The sequence below is a fragment of the Littorina saxatilis genome, linkage group LG3, assembly GCF_037325665.1.
Source record: "Littorina saxatilis isolate snail1 linkage group LG3, US_GU_Lsax_2.0, whole genome shotgun sequence".
Taxonomy (NCBI): Eukaryota; Metazoa; Mollusca; class Gastropoda; order Littorinimorpha; family Littorinidae; genus Littorina; species Littorina saxatilis.
Genome location: NC_090247.1, coordinates 48,550,334 through 48,571,653, shown reverse-complemented (window position 1 = coordinate 48,571,653; position 21,320 = coordinate 48,550,334). Strand labels below are relative to the sequence as shown.

The following is a 21,320-nucleotide window of genomic DNA, read 5'->3' as shown; positions in this document are numbered from 1 at the left end:
TCTCTCTCTCTCTCTCTCTCTCTCTCTCTCTCTCTCTCTCACTCACTCCCTAGTCTGTCTTTCTCTGCATCCACTTTCTTTCTCTTCGACTTGTCTGTTTTTTTTCTGAATTTTGTTCTTAGGAATTTTCTGTCTTCTTCTTTGTTCTTCTTTTTTGCTTCGTCTCTCTCTCTCTCTCTCTCTCTCTCTCTCTCTCTATCTCTCTCTCTCTCTCTCTCTCTCTCTCCCCCATACTCTGTCGGTCTCTCTCTCCCATAGTCAGCCAATCTCTCTCTCTCTCTCTCTCTCCTCTCTCTCTCTCTCTCTCTCTCTCTCTCTCTCTCTCTCTCTCTCTCTCTCTCTCTCTCTTTCTCTCTCTCTCACTGTCTCCTCTCGTTCTATCTTCTCTCTCTCCACCTATTTTTTTTATTTTTTTATTTTTATTTTTTTTTACATTTTGTCCTATATTTTCTTCCGTCATCATTTCTCCTTTTGTTACCTAACGTTTCTTTATTTCAATTTCACAGATAGCAACATATATGCGAGTCACAAGTCAATTATTTTTCTTAAACTTAACTCTTTTTCAAAAATACATCCGATCTCTAAAGGGGTACCGTATCTATAAATACCTATGCACATTTTTGCAATCAAGATCAGCAAATTGACATAGTTTGCTTCAGCGGATGAAATAGAATTCCTTTTAACTAGGCCAAATAGGGCATCCCGCACATCAACATGAATTCTCTTTGAACAAGCGGTGAAGAAGGCTTCTTCAACAAGATTCCACACTTTGCTTATTTTTATACAATAATAAAAGAAATGTTCGATATAATCTGTCTCTTCTGTACAATGTGTACAACTAATACTCTCAGCAATGCCCATTTTATACAATATAATGTTCGTTGGATAAATGTTATGAGTTATTTTCCAGTGTAGCAGTCTCAATCTTACTTCTTTTGATGCGTTGCTTGCTATCTGCCAAATGTCCTTGTTTATTTCAATTCCCATCTTTCTTTTCCAGAAACTGACTGCAATAGTGTCAGTTTGATAGGCGTCTACCATTAATTTACGAAACTGCCTGGGTTTAAATGTACTTATTTTTTGATAATCCATTACCTTCATAGCTTGTATTCCATTATCATTCATCTTCAAAAAAAGGGATGCTATTGCTGTGCGAATTGCCCCATATTCAAATAGTCTTGTTGGTTTATGCCCAACTCTTTCACAAATCCTGTGAAATGGTAAAAACATATTATTCTCGTATAAATCCTTCACATAGCATATATCAGATGTAACCCAATCACGTAGAAACATTGTCTTGCCACGATAAGCAATTAGAGAGTTATTCCATAGGCATAAATTCTCCAGCTGGGTCATTTTTTTCACGCATGGTAATATCTTTTCATGGTTGTCAAGCCAACATTCTAAAACGCTTTTCCAGAACTTGTTTGTAATCAACCCCAACCCTTTAAATAAGGCTGGTTTGACGTTTGCTTGAAAGCAGCATAGATTTTTTCCGAGTTTGGAGAACATACCGAGTGGAATACTTTTCCAAGCTTCTTCGTTTGGTTGCAGTAATTTCGAAAACCATCCAAGTACAAAGGATTTTTGAAAGTCACCCAAGTCAATCATATTTAGGCCACCTTTACTTGTTTCCTGGCACATAACTTTTCGTTTTACCTTTTCATAGGCTTTTGTGTTTGAAAATCTTTTTTTCCAAATGAATCTGAAAAACATTGAGTTCAGTTTACATATGATCTTTTCGGGTATAATCAAAGCTTGCAAAGCATGTGTTAATTGAGGGATCAAAAGTGATTTTACAAGGCAAATCTTTCCCATTATACTGCAGTTTCTCTTAGACCACTTAATCATTGTGCTCTGAATATGATTAATTTTTTCCGTCCAGTTTTCTTCGATTTCCGAGGCTTCTAAATTATTACTAAAATATATACCAAGAATTTTGACTTTTGATTTCCATCTGAAGCCACATGGCTGCTCCTCAGAGTACTTCTGTGAACCCAACCACATGGCCTCCGATTTCAGTCTGTTCACAGCCAGTCCTGAGAACTTGGAGAAATATGACACTAATGTCAGAGCATTTTGCACATCATCAGTGCCTTTCAGAAAAAGCGTAATATCATCAGCGTACAAGATCATTTTCAATAGTCTTTCTTGATTAGTACTATTGGCTGATGGCAAGAATACCCCTTTAACTGACTGATCTGCCCTCATCTTGACTGCCAGCAGCTCTAAGGCGAGCACGAAGGCCATTGGTGAGAATGAGCAGCCTTGTCGAATTCCAGCGTTCATTTCTATAGGCTCTGACAACCACCCCATATAATTTACACAACTTACTGTTTCGTTCATGAGCGTAGTGACCCATCTAACAAAAGTGTTACCAAAATTGAAGCGTTTAAAGGCATACATTATGTATTCTTTTGATATTGTGTCGAAAGCAGCTTTGTAGTCTAGAGCTAGGAGTAGCCCTGGTTTGTTCGTTTGTTTGAGATGTGTAATTATATCATCAATCATTCTAACTGCTGTGCTACTATTTCTGCCTTTCATAAAACCAAACTGATTTTCATGAATTATTGTTCCAAGCACACTTTTTAGGCGTACTGCTAGACACTTTGCCAGTAACTTATAATCTGAGTTTAGTAAAGATATTGGTCGCCAGTTATTCAGATCATCCCTTGACAGTTGCTTCCCTTTGTGTATTAATGTTATAACTGCTCTCTTTTGGGTCGGAGACATTTGACCATTATCAAAAGCGGCGTTCAAGGAACATATAACCATTGTCTTTATCTGACACCAGAAAAATTTCATAAAACCAGTTGTTAGACCATCTCCGCCTGGTGCTGAGCCATTTTTCATTATTTTTAAAGCCTTTGTGATTTCATCTTCAGTTAAAATGCCCTCAATGCTATTTTTCTGTTCTTCGGTCAATTGTGGAACTTCTACGTCTTGTAAAAACATTTCAACATATTGTTCATCAAAGTTAATTCTTTTTTGGTATCTATTTGAATAAAAACGAGTTTGCTCTTTTACAATATCTTGTCTTTTTTTCAATACTTGTCCCTCCTCATTAGTTAGTCTATCCATTACTTTACTATTTGCTCGAGCCTTTTCTAGGTTGAGAAAATATTTAGTGTTTTTTTCCCCGTCTTCAATAAATTTTACACGTGCCCGTGCATGGGCACCTTTTGCTTCTCTAATCGCATACAATTCCATTTCTGTTTTATACTTCTCCCGTTGATCAACTAATTCTTTGTCTGTCGGGTTAAGAGCCAAATTCTTCTCTATCTCATCTAATTCAGACTGTAACTCTGCTTTCCTTCTGTTTGATAATTTGTTCTTAGTTTTACAGTATGCCATGCACCATTCCCTTATTTTAATTTTGCAGAGTTCCCATTTTAGTTGATCATCTATTTCGGTGTTTTCATTAGCATAGTCTGTTAATAGTTTATTCATTGAGTCTACAAAAGTTTTATCGTGTAACAAACTGTCATTAAATTTCCAATATGAGGGTCCCCTCTTGATTTGAGACATGTTATAGGAGAGGGAAACGAGTCTGTGGTCAGATTGTGCAACCGAGTGAATTTCACATTCTGTTACCCTATTTAATACTGATTCTGTGGCAAAAATATAATCCAGTCTGCGGGCGATAAAAGGATTTTTCCTTGACCATGTATATTCTTTTTCTCCATGGTGAAATAATCGCCACACGTCTATTAACTCATTCTGAGCCATACAATCACGGAATGTGTCAATATCTTTTTCGTTGTGATTTTCACCACTAATAATATCTGAATCATTGTCCATCACACAATTAAAATCCCCACACACCACACTATAGACATTTTCCGGTTTACTGACCTGGTTTCTTAGCTGTTCAAAAAAGCGCTGTTTGTTCTTATGTACTGCTGGTGCATATACGTTCCAAATATACATATCGTTATCATTAAACACAACGTGAATACCAATAATCCTTTGGCTTTTGTAAATACACTGAATTTCGCCTGCAAAGCCCTTCTTTATGAGTATCATCTGTCCCATACTGTGACTAGTTTCCCCTGTATAATACAGTGCCCCTCCCCATTCTCTTTCCCACGCTGCTGCATCGTGTTCTAAGATATACGTTTCCTGAATACATATTACATCAAAATCTTTTTTCCTTAAATCACGGAAAAATGTTCTTCTTTTGATGCTGTTTCTTAATCCATGGATATTAACACTTGCTATTTTAATAGTTCCCATTTTAGCAAGAAATTATCATTGCTTAAATCGCTTTAAGAAGAAATCGAAGTCCATAGGGCGTGCCAACGATCCGTTACCAGAAGACCAACCTATCATCCCCTAGCCCCTCAAGTGATCACAGCCTCAGAGGATGTTGATGATGGGAGGTTCTGGGTGCCTGGAGTGTTCACCGTCAAGCTGTCGGCGTGGTCCTCGATGCGCGCTGACTTGGCTGGATCATCAGCACCGGACGGAGAACTGTGAGGCCGCTTCTCTCTTGGCAGTGAATGGGATCGAGGGAAGTTGATCTTAGCCTGTGTGGAGTCTGAAGCGCGTCTTCCAGAAAGTCTCCTTGGAGTAAGTGGGGAAACCGGGAGGGGGGAGGAATTGGGTGGGGGCATGGGAGTGGGAGGGGGAGGGATTGGAGAGTAGTGGGTAGGAGCTGATCCTGGAGTGCTGCTGTGTGCTAGACCGCCCACGAAGGGCAGGACGTTGTTGCTTTGGCGTTCAGGCTTATCTGGGTTCGCTTGCTCTGTCGTGACTTTCTGAGTGAGACCTTCTTCCCCAACGTCGCTATCCAGGAGTGTGCATGCCGGGTCCCCGACCTTGTGTCCAGGTTGCTTGCAGTCTCTGCAGATGACGTCATTAGTACATATCGCTGCTCTATGGCCCTTGGCGAAGCAGCGGCTGCAGACAGAGTTTTCTGGTTTGTCTTTCTGTTCTCGGTGGTATAGGGTGACAGAGGCACTTCCGATGGAGACTTTCTGTGGAAGGGGCTGTGAGGGGATGGCTATGTAGATGAACCGTCTCCCCGTGAGCCATCTGGTCAGGCCGCCATTCTCATCTCTGTCTCTTTCCATCATAAGCTTGGAGTGGGACTCGCAGCCTAACTGGGACAATTTTCTTTCTATTTCCTCATTGCTGTAACTGAGTGGCAAATTGCCGATGATCAGCTTGGTTGTTCTGCTTTCTGTGACGCCTTCCGGAGTTCTTACAATGTAGGGATTTTTGTCGAAAGGGCTGATAGTCTGATTTCTCAACTTGATGCCTCCTAATAAGAGATCATGTCGAGCCTTCACAGATTTCGGGTACAGGCGCCATAATCCACCAATACGCTGAGCCCCGATTACTGATCCGTAGCCACTGGTCTTTTCAGCACTTCCGCATATTTCGCGTACAGTGTACTGAGTGTCTGAATCAGGGAGGTTTCTACATGGGATAAACACTGGAGGGGCCGCTTTTGATTACCCTCCCGATATGCCGCCACATTCCAACTAACGGGAGGACGGTAAATACAGAATTCATAATTCATAAATATGGAAGTAAAAAGATAAAGATATTCATCATTGGTGTAATGTCCATGAATTCAGAACTACACCGCAAGGCAAGGCCGTCAAAAACGGATGGGCACTTTACTAAGGTTTTTCTCTTCGCCGCACCGAAATGTCAAGTTACCCCTAGGCACTCGTGGCTGTCTAAGACATTAATTTAGAAATAAATTGCCACTCGGCACAGAAAGCAGTCAGGTTGTTGATTGTTGCCATGTCTCCAAGTGGAGGGATGGCGTTATGCCACGTTAAAAGCCTGGTCAGAGGGAGCAGAATCGTTAACACGGGAAGGACAGTGCCTTTACAAAAATAAAAATAAAGTAAAACCAATTTACATAGCGAGAGGGCTGGATATTTTTGAAGACACCTCCCAGCGCCGCCCCGCCCAGGCCGTGTGGGCAGATAGTGACAGAGCCGCGAGACAAAGGAGGGTGGCTGTGGGGGAAAATGAGGTGATAGTATAGGCTGATTGGGCTCAAACTATGCTCTAATTGCCCGCACGTGTTTGGGGGGAAAGAGTGCGGGAGAGTGGGTCAAATAAAAGAGCAAAAAAACAACTAAACTCAACTAAAACAAGAAATTCCTCCGAGGTAGGAAAAACACTCCCGTCCTTACCATTCTCACTGCCACCAACTGAGAAGGTTATTTCCCTTTGACCATTAATATGTCCCTCTATAAGTCCTTGTAGAATCTTAATCCACCAATAACTCCCTAACCGTGTGTTTGACTGGTCCCAATTTTTGTAAGGACCGTCTCAGGAATGTATAGAACCTGTTCACCAAGTTTGGTGACGATCGGTCCGTTCATTCTTGAGATCTATATGCGAACACAAACACACAAACAAACAAACACATCGACCGAATCCTATACACACCCCTATACCGGGGGTGTAAAAAGGGTTATGAATCATGCGGTTTGGAGGTTGCTTTTGAGTGAGTTTGTTGTATTTTATTATTTGACAGAGACAGAGAAAGAGGGGGAGGGGGACGAACCGACGGAGAGCATTGATTTCGTTAAAAACTACACAGTTCAATGTATTCGGTGAGATAGCGACATTGACATGGCGTGTGTGAACAGTACTTGGGCGTTACTTTGACGGAGAGAGAGAGAGAGAGAGAGAGAGAGAGAGAGAGAGAGAGAGAGTAGGGGGGAGAGAGAGAGAGAGAGTAGGGGAGAGAGAGAGAGAGAGAGAGCACACACACACACACACACACACACTAACACGCTGACACAAACTACGTACCGTGCTTCTGGTTTTTTTTCACGGGTGTGGTGGATTTATACAGTCCAAGGTTGTCACTTCCGCAAAATCGTATCATGATAAGGAGAACAAAGGGAAAAACGAAATAGACTGTATTAATAATGAATGAACACACCCCAATTATTGGGCGCTTTGCGAGAGGTCTGTTGTCAGATTCTCGTGAGAATCAAGAGATCGGAGGACGCTGTGAGAATACACTGTGGTGCCAGAATACTTTCTGGAAAGGTTCACTTTGAACAACTGGAGCTCCTCTGCTTTGAGCATAATTATAGTAGAAGTTTGCGAAACAAGTGCCGACGGCTAGCTTGACGTGTGTTTTTCAGCGCCACTTGTACTAACATCTACCTTGAGTTTCAGCTCGATATTCCTCTCAAGCAATGTAACGCTATGTCTATTTGTCGAACAGTCGGTCTATCTCTCTTTTGGAGTGTGTGAGTGAGTGAGTGAATGAGTGTGTGTGTGTGTGTGTGTTTGTGTGTGTGTCCCCTTATGAATGTAATACAAAGATAGTCGCTATTGAATGAACAATGAAAAATAGTCAGTCCCGTCGGGGATTTTTTTTTTGGGGGGGGGGGTGTCCTTCCTAGCATGTGATCGTTAATGAGAGGTAGTCGCTAAGGCAAGTTCGACTGTACTTATGTCAAATGTATTGACCCAGGGACAACAGAAAGTGCGTTCTGCTAGGAGGTGCCCTGTCATCGAAAGAGCCTTAAATTTACCAAGTGCGTTGATATTGATCGCTCTTTGAACATTGTGTGTGTTGCAGGTGCACAACGTCACGTTCGCCTTCGAGCTGATGCAGGACGCGGGGCTGCAGAAACCCAAGGCCAGGCCTGAAGGTGAGAAACACTTCACCAGTTCACCAGACGTCGCTCACCCTCTCACTCTCGCTCTTTCTCCCTCCCTCTCTCTCTGTCTCTCTCTCTCTTTCCCATTTGGACTGGTTTTCTGGACTGTGGTGGTGGTGGTGGTGGTGGTGGTGGTGGTTGAGATAAGGAGGAGGTGTAGAACGACGACGATGATGATGATGGCGTGGTGGGGGGGGGGGGGGGGTTTGAATGGGTGAAGAACTGGTGAAGTCAGGGGATCATTTTAATACAGTTCTTATCACAAAACGTGGTATTTTTTCACTTTTAAGTCGATGGTGGTTGTGGTTTAAAAAGTCAGAAAAAGAGGAAGCCTTCCGCGAGCTTACCAAAAGTATACCACACAAAGTTTTGTCGAAGATATTGGATGGCGTCGTTGGTACATGGTCTTTTACGAAATACAGACGTTGATGACGACGACAATCATGCATCCAGGGTTATTAGTAGACATATTTTGGTGGCTTAGGTGAAATCTTTAGAGTTCTCTGTGATGCGGAATACCAAGAGGCTTTGCTGGGGTAGCCTACGTCGTCGACGATGCCGTGGTGGTGACGTTAATGAGAGTATCAGTAACTGATCAAACCTTTTAGGAATTTGTAGTGCCAAGACAATCATAGTCGACACACGAAACTTTTTTTGTTTCCTTTTCATGTTTCATGGTTATATAAATACCGTTACGTATTGGATGCGTTTCGTACCGATTATACCAGGTTTACCAAGTGTGAGCTTGGGTACTTCCGTTTTTTTGAAAGACAGTCTTTTGTCAACCTCCGAAGCATGTAATCAGGCCATCGTTTGCGTTGATTGCTGGCGATATGTGGGTCCATGTTTAGCATAGTTTTGTCGAGACAATTTTCCGCTTCCTGTGCGTGACGGAAATGCTGGAAGTAGTGCATGTGGTTGCTATGGATACAACACTCGCCTTCCTCCTTTGTGTCCGCAAGTTGACTGTTACAGATCGAACCAAAAGTTAGTTAGGGCGGGGATGTAGCTCAGTCGGTAGCGCGCTGGATTTGTATCCAGTTGGCCGCTGTCAGCGTGAGTTCGTCCCCACGTTCGGCGAGAGATTTATTTCTCAGAGTCAACTTTGTGTGCAGACTCTCCTCGGTGTCCGAACACCCCCGTGTGTACACGCAAGCACAAGACCAAGTGCGCACGAAAAAAGATCCTGTAATCCATGTCAGAGTTCGGTGGGTTATAGAAACACGAAAATACCCAGCATGCTTCCTCTGAAAACGGCGTATGGCTGCCTAAATGGCGGGGTAAAAAACGGTCATACACGTAAAATTCCACTCGTGCAAAAAACACGAGTGTACGTGGGAGTTTCAGCCCACGAACGCAGAAGAAGAAGAAGAAGAACCAAAAGTTACATCATGATCATTCGGTTTTTCTCTAGGACTTGCTACCTCACACAACACGAAACTGTGAACTTTGTAGAACTGGGTTTTTGGGACAAGAACGCTTCCGAACTTGCATACGTGGAAAGCATCATCTGTGAACAGTCGTGCGTTCACGATTCAAAGTCTTCAGATCACAAACTTTGATTTCTATTATATTTCTACTTGAGTAAGTCAGACTGAGCATACTTGGTTAGAGCCTACTTAGTTTCTGAACTAGAGATGAACCTAGTTTATGTTAGTCTAATTAGCTGAACATGACTTGAAAAGCAGCGGACATTATTGCAAATCTTTCTCTCGGTGGATATAGACCTCCTCATCCTCCTCCCGGCCCTTCGAAATCGTCCCCCCTCCCCGACTTTTCGTTTTGAACTGCTGACCCTGTCTTGGCCCTTTTAACACTGTGGAGTGTGTAGCGTCTGCTGGAGTGGACAGGCAAACATTGACACGTGATGGTCGCACAGTGATGGTCACTTTCACCCACAGACACTATGATGATCGTGTACGTGTGTACTACTGTCAGTCAGTTGGACCTTTGCGTGTGCCACCCTGTGTATGTGTTTGTGTGTGTGTGTGAGGAGGGGGGGGGGGGGGTAAACTGAAGCCGGGAAAACAATTTTTCTCTAAACAGAAGAAATAATAAATGTGAGAGACAGTTGAACATTCAAAGGAAGGTTGAAGGGAAAAGGTTTAGTTTTCAAAAATAAAAATCGATAGTCACGATGCCAACATTACATGACATAACATAACCAGGAGAGTCAGTTAGCTGGTAGATGAAGGGGAAAGGTTGTTGAAAAGAAGAGACAATTAACCGTTCCACTGTACAGAAAAACTTGTCACATTGTAATTGAACTTGCAAAGCGGGTAGATTTCAAAGGGTTTAGTTTTCAAAAATGGGCTGTACATCATGCCACCATGACACGAAAGAGAGTGAGTTAGGATATGATGGAGGTAAGGTGAGGGGGGGTGAGGGGGCGGTAAAAAGGAGAAAGAAAGTAACCTGTTCCTCTAAACAGAGCTCTGTCCCATGTGTGTTTGAGTTAGGTGGCGGCCCCTAGCGGCAGCAGCCACGGTAAACTCCCCTTGCTCGGGGCTGACTTGTCAGGAATCTCTCCCAATCCCAGCGACCCTAGCAAAAATGGCCTCCCCCCATTCCTCACCAGGGAAACGCCATAACTAAAATTCTTCGTAGAAATTCTTCCATCCTTTGATGTGTACATAGGCATCTTGCTGGGGTCTCCCTCCTCGTTCTCTTTCTCCTCTGTCTTTCATTTTCCACGTTTGCACCTTCCCAGTTCAGTCTGTAACCCCCCACCACCCCCCCCCCCCCCCCTCTCCTTTCTTCCAGCCTCTCTCCTCCTATTTTTCGCTCTCTCTTAGTTTTGCGGACCCTTTGCTGGTGGCAACACTGCTTCCTCCTCTTCCCTCACTTGTTTTTCACCGTCCATGTATCAGTTACTGAGTTCAGTTTTCATCAAGTGTTCTCTCACAAGAGCTTTTTGGTCTATGTTTAGTTAAATTCAGTTTCGACCGCAGTTCAAGTTCACGGCCTGTTGTTATTTGTTGCTTTTCAATCTAACTTGAGCAATATTTTTTAGTTTTTGTTCAAGTTTTGTTTAACTTCCAAACGTATGCGGGTTTGTTCCTGTTTTAGTTAAATGTGTGTGTGTGTGTTAGTGTGTGTGTGTGTGTGAGAGAGAGAGAGAGAGAGAGAGAGAGAGAGAGAGAGAGAGATAGAGACAGACAGACCCACAGAGGGACACACACACACACACACACACACACACACACACACAGAGTATTACCTATTTTAACTGACTTCGCTTTAAAATTAAAAAAACAACTACGGTGTTGGTCAGAACACACACAACATTTCGGTCATCAAACCCATGTATAATTGATCTGGTGTCATCAATCAATCAATCAATCAATAGGACGCTTATATCGCGCATATTCCGTGGGTACAGTTCTAGGCGCTCTGCAATGATGCCGTGTGAGATGAAATTTTATACAGCCAGTAGATTGCAGCCATTTCGGCGCATATTTACCTTTCACGGCCTATTATTCCAAGTCACACGGGTATAGGTAGACAATTATTAACTGTGCCTAAGCAATTTTGCCAGGAAAGACCCTTTTGTCAATCGTGGGATCTTTAACGTGCACACCCCAATGTAGTGTACACGGGGGGTGTTCGGACACCGAAGAGAGTCTGTCATCAGTTTTTCTATTGTTCGTCACCATGTCTGTTAGAGAAACTCACCTTCTCGTGCAGCTCATCTTGCAAATCACCATAAATCCATCCTGGCTTTTATATTGGATAAGAGCATCCTTCTGATTGGACACCTACCCACAATCTATACACATCAGTTTAAAAAAAAACTCTTTTTGCCGAATTTATAATCTAGCTGACGCCTATGTCAATATATTACATTAATTAAACAAACAACAATAACAAATAGCCAATCGGCACAGGAAGAGGCCAGTCTGTTCAATCAATTTGAGTATAATATACATGTCTAAATGGATGGCCAAGGACTCTCTCAACCCATTTTAAAACTCGGACAGATCTGTGACGAACGAATGATCAGACACTCAAACAAACGCTGTCTCCTGTTGCTATGGATATTGGTTTGCCAAACTTAAGAATTATGCAAAAAGGATATGTAACAGTTTACTAGGTTGGACACGCGGAAGTTTGAGGGATGGGGTGTTCCACCGTCGTCAAGGCAGAGGGAAGGATTTCGCAACCAGGAAAATATTGTTAGGTCTGGAATTCGTCACATCGCTTCTTTGTGTGGCTGGTGTTATGTGGTCTTGGGCATTGTCTGACGTTGACAGTTTGATGGCCGCACTTCCTCCCCGACATTCCTCGTGCGAATAGTGCTTCTGGGAATGGCGGTTGCTATGGGCAACCAGCGCCCTTCGTTGTCTAACTTGTAGTAACCGTGCGCGGATAGCCAACCCGTGTTAGCATTCTCTCGCAGGAAAAAGTTGATGTCCAAAGTTGACGAGACTTACACGGACAAGAATGAAGTTTTCAGAAGTTTGATCCGTAGTACATTTGGCAGCAGTCTCCCAGAGCGCATGTGCACAGGACGTATTCAACTTTTCAGAAATGTGTCCCACAGTACCTTTATCAGCATTCTCTCGTGGGGAAAACGTTGAGGTTTACGGTTGACTGGACTTAGCAAGACACAACATAATGAAGTTGACATAAGCTTTAACATTTATTTCGAAGCATACCCACAGTCCTTACTAATGATTCCAACTCCCATGTACTCTGAGAATGGCTATCTGTCCCTAGAATCCATTCTCATAGAATTCCCTTGATCTCTCTCTCTCTCTCTCTCTCTCTCTCTCTCTCTCTCTCTCTCTCTCTCTCTCTGACACACACACAGACGCAGCAAAGTAATCTTTTAGTTTTCATTCACTAGACAAAGGTTTAAATGGTATTTACATGAAGTCATTGATTCGGCTAAAGGGATTTTTGGGGGGTGCACGTGTGTGTGTGTGAGGGGGGGGGGGGGGGAGCATTGCTGATTTGGTAAATCTATGCTGCCCTAAGGCTCTGTTGTTGTGGGGTTTTTCCTTGTAGGTCGAATTGTGATACAAGAAGAGAAATCATTTCCCATGGCCAGTAAAATCTCCAAATGAATCTTTCAGTTATCATAGTCTTTTCATGTATTATTGTTTCAAAATGCAGAGTGTGCTCCTGAATCTGTTAGTATACATTATTGTTCATAACAATGGGACTCCCCCCCCCCTCCAAACTCTTCAAATACAGGTAAATGCACAAATACTACAAACAGAAAATCTGATAGAGTAGGGTCTTAAAAGAGGGGTCTCAAGTTAAAAAAAAAAGTGGTTTCATTGTAGTGTTTTGTTGTAGTGTTTCATTGTACTTGTAGTGTTTTGTTGTTGTTGGGTGTGTTTTTGTTTGTCGTGTGTGGCATCATGTGAGATGCAGCATTGCACAGTACTCATGCCTACCTCTTCCTGTGTTTCAGATGTGGTGAACCTGGATCTCAAGTCTACACTGAGAGTCCTGTACAACATCTTCACCAAGTACAAGGCGACCACCAGCAGCACCTCCAGCGCAGTTCAGTAGACGGCTTCTAGCACAACGCTTTCTTCCTCAGCCTCACACTCCTGCTGTGTCTGTGCACCATCTGTGTCAAGCACAATGGCTTCGTCAACGTCAAGTCCACACTGCCAGTGTACATTGTACAACATCTTGGTCAAGTTGATGTCATTCACCAGAAGTCTTAATCCTCAGCCTTACTTCTCCTGTTGTAGCCTGTTGGCTCAGGGCACTGTATGCATCAAGTACAATGGCATTATCAACGTCAAGTTCACACTGCAAATATTCTTCAACATCTTCATCAACTTTAAGAACTCCATCAGAAGTGTTAATGTGCGGTCCACAAGGCACCTTCTCTCCTCCAGCATAATATATACTCAACATGAATTGTGCTTTACTTGCTGTTCCTGTTCGCTCTGTGCAAAATCTGTCTTTATCATTCTCAAGAACCTGGTGTGGCTTTTCAAGCTGTCCCATTTGGATGAAATCATTTCTCGAATACATAGTTTTTCCCTGTGTTGTGTGCTGCTATTTCCAAGATGCTTAAAGTGCCCCCCATTTTTAGAAAGACTTTGTTCAAAGAATTCACAAACAAAGTTTAGAACTTGAACTGCTCACAAGAACCTTGACCAGTTTAGCCATCACATCAGAGGTAGCCTTAAAGCTTCTGTACATGTTACCAGTGAGGCATTGTTTGATATGGTTATCAAGCACAAAACTGAGCAGTGCACTACTGCTTGAAAAAATGCACAGCATGTCATGCAGAAGTCAGCTCGACTTGTGCAGTGCAGTGTAGGTATCTAAAGACATTGATACATTGTCAAGTAAGCTACTGTCACTCAGCCTTCTTTAGAATGACAGAAGGATCCTGCATGCATAATAAGTCTTTGCTAAGTTTAATGGTAACGTTGCTGCATCTTCTCACATTTCATTTATTCAGTGTCATTAAACAAAAATAGTAGTAACTAAGGCATCACTCAGAGTTGCCGCATCTTCTCATATTGCATTGCCATAACAAAATGTCAGTAACTCAAGTACACTGTACATGTCTCAAAGTACAGCCAAATATTCAGTTCAAATTAACCATCAAGATGTAGTGCTGTGCCATTGGTACATCTTTTGTCAGGTAGAGAAGACCCATCAGCTGACATGCATCATCATCAATAACAGCAGGGATAGCTCATAAGCACCTCCAGAAGTGCAGCAATACCACAAGCATGACAATATTCCTACAAGCTGCAGTAACTGAGTAAGACCTTTAGTGCACGTCCATCCGCCATTCAGAATGGTGCCGGAAGTGCAGGTACATTTTTCTAGATAAACAGTATCATCAATTCAAGTACTTCTTAACGGAAAACAGTCATTTGTTAATAAATTTCACAACGTAGGGCAGTACCATTAATGCAAACTACATTTTCAGTAAGTAATGCAACGCCATCACTAAAGGTAATTCTTTACGATGTTTCTAGGAGTAAGACAAAATGCACTTAAACTTACACAAATGTACAGTTTGACAATTGAATATTACAAGTACATCTCCACCATGTACACAGTTGGGGTACAATTACATTAATTTCAGCAGTGCCATGGACACAGACCCCAGCTTCTATAGCTTGCTGAGCATGTCTGGCATAACTTTTTTTAACAGTGATACATGATGTGCAAAACAGCATTATCAGCTTCATCTGCCACTGATGCAGCTTTCTCTTACATCACCAAGTGAATTGATCTCTGCATTGCACGTGTTTGTATCCCCATGACTTGTGCATCTTTGCAAGCTGCAAGTTATCTGCCTTCATCTCATTCTTTTGTGGCCAGGTTTAGTTCTAGGTAATCTCAACCCTGTAGCCTACCTGCATATGGGCATTATGTACCAACATTTTTTTAATTTTTTTTTTTAATGGTATCAAGTTTCCAGAGAAGGAGACATTTTACTGCAGGGTCAACGGGTGTCTTGTTAAAAGAAGCTACTGAAAACTTAGCTTTCTCTTGACTGTTGTTTGTATTTACCCTTAAATATCCGCCCCTTGTACCAAACACATTAAGATACTGCATCCCCTAAATCCTTTCAGGATGGTCATAATTAAATGCTGTATTCTTTAATGTGCAAACCAGCCTTAACTGCTAGGTCATACATATACGCAAGTTTTTTTGTGCTACATTGTATTTTGCCACTGCCAGTGTATGAAATAAAATGTCAGTGAATTCATAAATATTTGTGTATTCTTATGAAACCGTTGATGCATTTATGATATTAGGAAGTAGAATAAATGTAGAGCAGCTTTTGTGTGGAGTGTGCTAGTGGAATGAGAGCAAAAGGTATGTTCCAGTTGTTTCAAAATAATGGTGTGATATTAGTGAAATATTGCATGTGTGTTTTATATCTACTCCTTTGTCATTTCATGGTTGAAGAACAAGTTCTAAATATTAATGTATTTTCTGGTTTTAAACACACTCACATCCATGCACGCACACAAACACACAGCAACTTTGTAATTTGTGTTTCTTATTGTTACTTCTCTAAATAAGATCATTCATGTCATTGGGTTCTGGTATTCCAACAGATCTTTAGACTTTTTATATTTAGTCAAGTTTTGACTAAATATTTTAACATCGAGGGGGAATCGAAACGAGGGTCGTGGTGTATGTGCGAGTGTGTGTGTGTGTGTGTGTAGAGCGATTCAGACTAAACTACTGGACCGATCTTTATGAAATTTGACATGAGAGTTCCTGGGTATGAAATCCCCGAACGTTTTTTTCATTTTTTTGATAAATGTCTTTGATGACGTCATATCCGGCTTTTCGTGAAAGTTGAGGCGGCACTGTCACGCCCTCATTTTTCAACCAAATTGGTTGAAATTTTGGTCAAGTAATCTTCGACGAAGCCCGGACTTCGGTATTGCATTTCAGCTTGGTGGCTTAAAAATTAATTAATGACTTTGGTCATTAAAAATCTGAAAATTGTAAAAAAAAATAAAAATTTATAAAACGATCCAAATTTACGTTTATCTTATTCTCCATCATTTGCTGATTCCAAAAACATATAAATATGTTATATTCGGATTAAAAACAAGCTCTGAAAATTAAATATATAAAAATTATGATCAAAATTAAATTGTCGAAATCAATTTAAAAACACTTTTATCTTATTCCTTGTCGGTTCCTGATTCCAAAAACATATAGATATGATATGTTTGGATTAAAAACACGCTCAGAAAGTTAAAACAAAGAGAGGTACAGAAACGCGTGCTATCCTTCTTAGCGCAACTACTTGTACTACCCCGCTCTTCTTGTCAATTTCACTGCCTTTGCCATGAGCGGTGGACTGACGATGCTACGAGTATACGGTCTTGCTGAAAAATGGCATTGCGTTCAGTTTCATTCTGTGAGTTCGACAGCTACTTGACTAAATATTGTATTTTCGCCTTACGCGACTTTTTGTTTCTGGTTTCATATGTTTTAAAAACAAGTTTGTTTCCATAATTGTTTTTGCATGCCTTCAGTTTTTGTTGTCTGCAGATCATGACACATTTTTTATCAGTATGTTAAATATTTTGAAAGCTGAACTGTTTGTAAATGTTCATATAAATTTCAGATGGTGCTATTTATTAATCTACTGCTGTTTTGTATTATACATTTTGTGTAATTATATATTGCTGCTATTACTGTAAAAAGTATGGACATGCTTCAGTGTAGTAGAAAAAAATTTTACAATCAAGCATTTCATTTATTTTCTTTGGCGTGTGTGTGTGTGTGTGTGTGTGTGTGTGTGTGTGGTTGGCATACTGGGTTCCATTTTTACATTTTGTGTGTGTGTGCTGCCCGTGCACAGCAGTTCCTAGAAAACTACCAGATGTTTACGAAACTTTGCATGCGAGTTCTTTCTGATAATAGCTAGCCCCGCATGTATTTTTCTTTTTGTAGATAAATATCTTTGATGCTGTCATATATCGTCTTTTTACAAAAGTTGAGGCGGCACTGTGGCGACAGCATTTTTTAATCAAATTGATTGAAACTTTGGTCAAGCAATCGTTGACTCGGTCTGGACTATGGGATTGCATTTCAGCTTGAAAGCTTAAACAATAATGAAAAACTGTAGTTCATTTAAAGTTGTGATTAAAATAGAAGTTTTACTTCCAGATTGGACACTAACTGCATTGCATTCTTTATATTGTCCTGAATCCAAAAATATATACATATGTTGTGTTTTGATTGAAAACAAGCTCAATTATCAAGATAATCCGTTTTATGCAAATTGGGTTCATTTGACTTGTGTTCGAGACAATATCAATGACAACGCTGTCTCAGTATACAGTATTTGTTTTTGATTTTGAATGTGTTTCCTTTTATGGACACTGATCTCAGGTTTAAGATACTGAGTTTCATATTTTCATCTGTGTATCTATCTATCTTTTCGTCTTTCAGCCTTGTCTTGTCTATTTATTCCATTGGCAGCAGGAAATAAACATTTTAAGGACCTTTGAGTCACTCTGAAAATGCAAGTTCTTCTCAAAGCCGGAATTGGCAGGGCTTGTATCCAACCTCACGTGTGTTATGGTCTTTGGTCTGGTATTGGACGCTTTAACGATGGTCGGCGTTGACACAAGAAAAATGTTGACAGACAAAAGAACCATTTGTATTTTTTCTTTCCTCATTTTCTTGCCCCTACTCTACTCTCACACGCTACCCCCCTCCCACTTTTCCCCGTAAAGCTGGTGCGTGGAGGTTTGCTACCAAAGTTCCTGCGTGGACATCACAAGGCTTATAGCGCTGGCGTGGTATTCCCGGAACTACAGGGGGCAAAGTGTAAACAACCTGGACAGAGTGTGGGACGCATTGCACGTGCATGGGGGAGACATGTAGCGCTGTGACAGTTGTTATTCGTCAATGGTGACGACTGAGCTGGAGTTGAGGCAGCTGTTGTGTTTTTCTGCCTGCTCTATGTAATGCTGCTGCAGCTGGAATGAGATCTGAAAACAAATCTAAAGTTTTAGTCACTAAAACGAATGATCTGTATAAGAGTCCGGCCTAAACATAGAAGAATCCGCACTAAACAGCAATGAGAAAATAAACCGTCCACATCAATATAAACACTGAGCATACAAGCACACAGAAAGGTATACTTACGCACATACCAAGGCTCAGATTCTGAAAAACATGCATCACCAGTAGAGTCCCAGAAGAAAAACAAACGCTTGCATAATACTGGATCAAGTTAAGAGCAACTACTACCACCATCGGTTGTCATCATCATCAGCAGCACAACCACCACCATTACGCACCTCATAGCATTCTGATAAGAAAACCACCAGTGACTGGCAACACGTTGGGTCAGTACACCCCCCCCCCCCCAAAAAAAACAAAAAAACCCACTAAAAACAAAACCAAAAAAACGCCAACAACAAACTACCCAACAACAAAGGAAAACCTCACACACATACGCGCATTAAAAAACACTCACACAACGCAACAAAACTTGATTGCTCACAATAATCTCATCAGTTCTACGTCAAGAATAACAAGCTGACAAAGACAGCATATTAGCTTTATAATAACCAAGAATGGAGTACGTGTTTACGTTCATGTACACCTCTAAACAGTTCTGCAATGCACCTCAAAAGACCACAAATAAATAACTGAAAACAAAGTGCACTACATGTACTAAAAACTATTGCTCAGTACCGTCACGTGATTGTAATACTTATGTCCTGGAAGAGAATACTTTCTTTTCGGCTTTGGAAAAGAATCCTACCAGGAAAATGCCGGTATGCACTGTTTTGTTCAATACCGGCCACGTTTTTCTTTCTCCAAAAATATCTGTGGTGTCCTTTTAAATATTTATTATATGCCCCTTTTATGTACCTGTTCACTCGCCGTTCTCGTGCAATGCTTCAACTGCTGATTAAAACGACTGATAGGAGGTATACGGACCGCCTTTCCTGAATCCACTCTGAATACCCCCCCCCCCCCCCCCCCACCTCTCCACGAACTGACTGTCCGCTACTGACTATCCCCAATCAGCCAACCACACTCCCACCCCAACTGACCGTCCTATTCGCAGTACTAATTTAGAGAAGTTGCTTTTTTTCATCTAATTGCACGGGTCCCCTCTCAAATCGCTTTCTATCAGTCGTTTTCAGTCCTAAACGGCTAAAACGATATGCAGCCGGTATTATACTGTCGAATTACTCAGACACACGTGTCCTTAAATTCACTCGGCGAACGTGACTGTGTGCATGTAACTGATTTAATTATCAATAACATTAATTAATTACTAATTATTTAATAATTAATTATTAACTGCTGCTTGAGAACTTCGACTCAATATCCTGGTTGCCAGTTAGTGTATGCCGGTGTAACACGAGAAAATTACTCCCACGAGATTTTTACTCCGGAGTAAACATTTCGTACGAAAAAGTTACTCCCTTTACGAAAAAAGCACCCCCCCATTGCACGAGAAAATTACTCCCCAAGACAGGTGAGTTCCGAGTAAACATTTCGTACAAAAATGTTACTCCCCTGACGAATAAATAACGAATAAATTACTTCAGCCCAACACGAGCAATTTAACTTCCCATCAGTGCCAGGTGTACGAAATTGTTACTCCCTTGTCCCCTGTTAGTCTTGGTGGTGGAAGGGGTGGAAGGAGGGTAACGCGACATTCGTGTGCGCGAGATCACTTATTGGCATTATCCCTTCGCCCGCATCCCATTTTTGCGTACGAGGTTTTTTTTACTGGAAGTAAAAAAAATGGGGAGTAAAAATTTCGTGGAGGGAGTAATTTTTTCGTGCCTTGGGGAGTTCTTTTCTCGTACGAAAAGTGTACTCGGAGTAAGAATTTCGTACGAAATATTTACTCCGGAGTAAATTTTTCGTGGAGTAAAAATTTCGTGTTACACCGGTCACGGAACATGGTAAATCCCTCATTGTCATAATTTTAATTCAGTTAGCCGTGACAACGACAAAAGTTTACTACACGATTTTATAATTTTGTCACGATTGAACTCAGTCAGTCAGTGAGACACACTGATTTTTTTTTCTATATATGCCAATGCCTGAGTGGTCAAGTTATCAGTTATTCCAATAGACCCTATCGGTATTCCAAGCTCTCGTAATCTCTCGCAAGCTTCAGAGCATAGCAAAGCATGCGGTACAGCGATCTCGTGCGAGCTGCACAAGCGAAGGTTCGAAGTTCTCGCGATGTTCAAAGCATAACAAAGAGCGTGTCTCGCGAGAGCTGCTCAGATACCAAAAAGGTCTATACGACTCGGTGAGACGTAACAATGGTGACGCGATCTAAGACAGTTCGTTGAATCGGTCATCAGTAGTATAGCGGGAATACTGACGATGCAATGAAATCAATACTGAACTAATCCGGCTGAGAATAGTAACTGAAAGCCCGATCATTGGCCATTGCCGAGAGAGAGAGAGAAACTGACTTGACCCGTGGAGAGGGAGAGACAGAGGCTCCGCCGTGAGTCAACTGACCGGTCCGGCTTACTGACTAGAAATGGACTCAGTGAGTCAGTCAGGCACTATAATATTCCTGTGATGCAACAACTAAACGCACACACCGAAAGTCAAAAAATAATAATAAAATAAAATAAATAAATACAAAAAGCTGACCCGCACTGAAACTGAACTGGAGCCGCGCATCAGAGTGAAGAAAGAAAATAACAGAAAAGACGACTAGTCTCAGTGAAGATGTGAAATACTGACCAAATCAATTTAGACAGAAAAGACTCTATACAGTTTACAAAATCGACACACGTTTACGTCGATCGTATTTCTACCCAAAACCGCGTGTTTCTTATCAATATTTGTAAACAATTCCAGACCCTCGTTCCACGCATGCTCAGCTGGCCATAGTGACGTTCTCAACATTTTTACAATTCCATCATACCTGTTGCGCGTACGCCGGCGCGAAACACGAAAGGGTTGACAAATCAAAACAATTCGACACCGAATGTGTCATTTGTTTATAAACAACCTATTGTTTGGGAGAGAACGGGATTCAGTTTTTAAGTGCTAATAGTGCAACATGACTCACAAACAGAACTAAAGGGGCACCTTCGCTTGCGAAAAGGACTGCGCGAGCGCGGCTCTTATTCAGCGGGAGGGTAAAAGAATAGCCGCCATGTGCACGGAAAACGTCTGAAAATCTGCAACAAT

At 41.6% G+C, this 21,320-nt stretch overlaps 1 protein-coding gene across 1 annotated transcript in view; it reads left to right on the top strand.

The window, feature by feature from the left end:
* The window catches only part of LOC138962519 (beta-parvin-like), a 43,158-nt gene extending 26,289 nt beyond the window's left edge, over positions 1-16,869 (top strand). The window contains exons 12-13 of the mRNA XM_070334358.1: positions 7,571-7,643; positions 13,075-16,869. Coding sequence (XP_070190459.1) covers positions 7,571-7,643; positions 13,075-13,175 — 174 coding nt within the window. The 3' untranslated portion in view covers positions 13,176-16,869. The remainder of the gene's footprint in view (positions 1-7,570; positions 7,644-13,074) is intronic.
* The last annotated feature ends 4,451 nt before the right edge of the window (positions 16,870-21,320 follow it).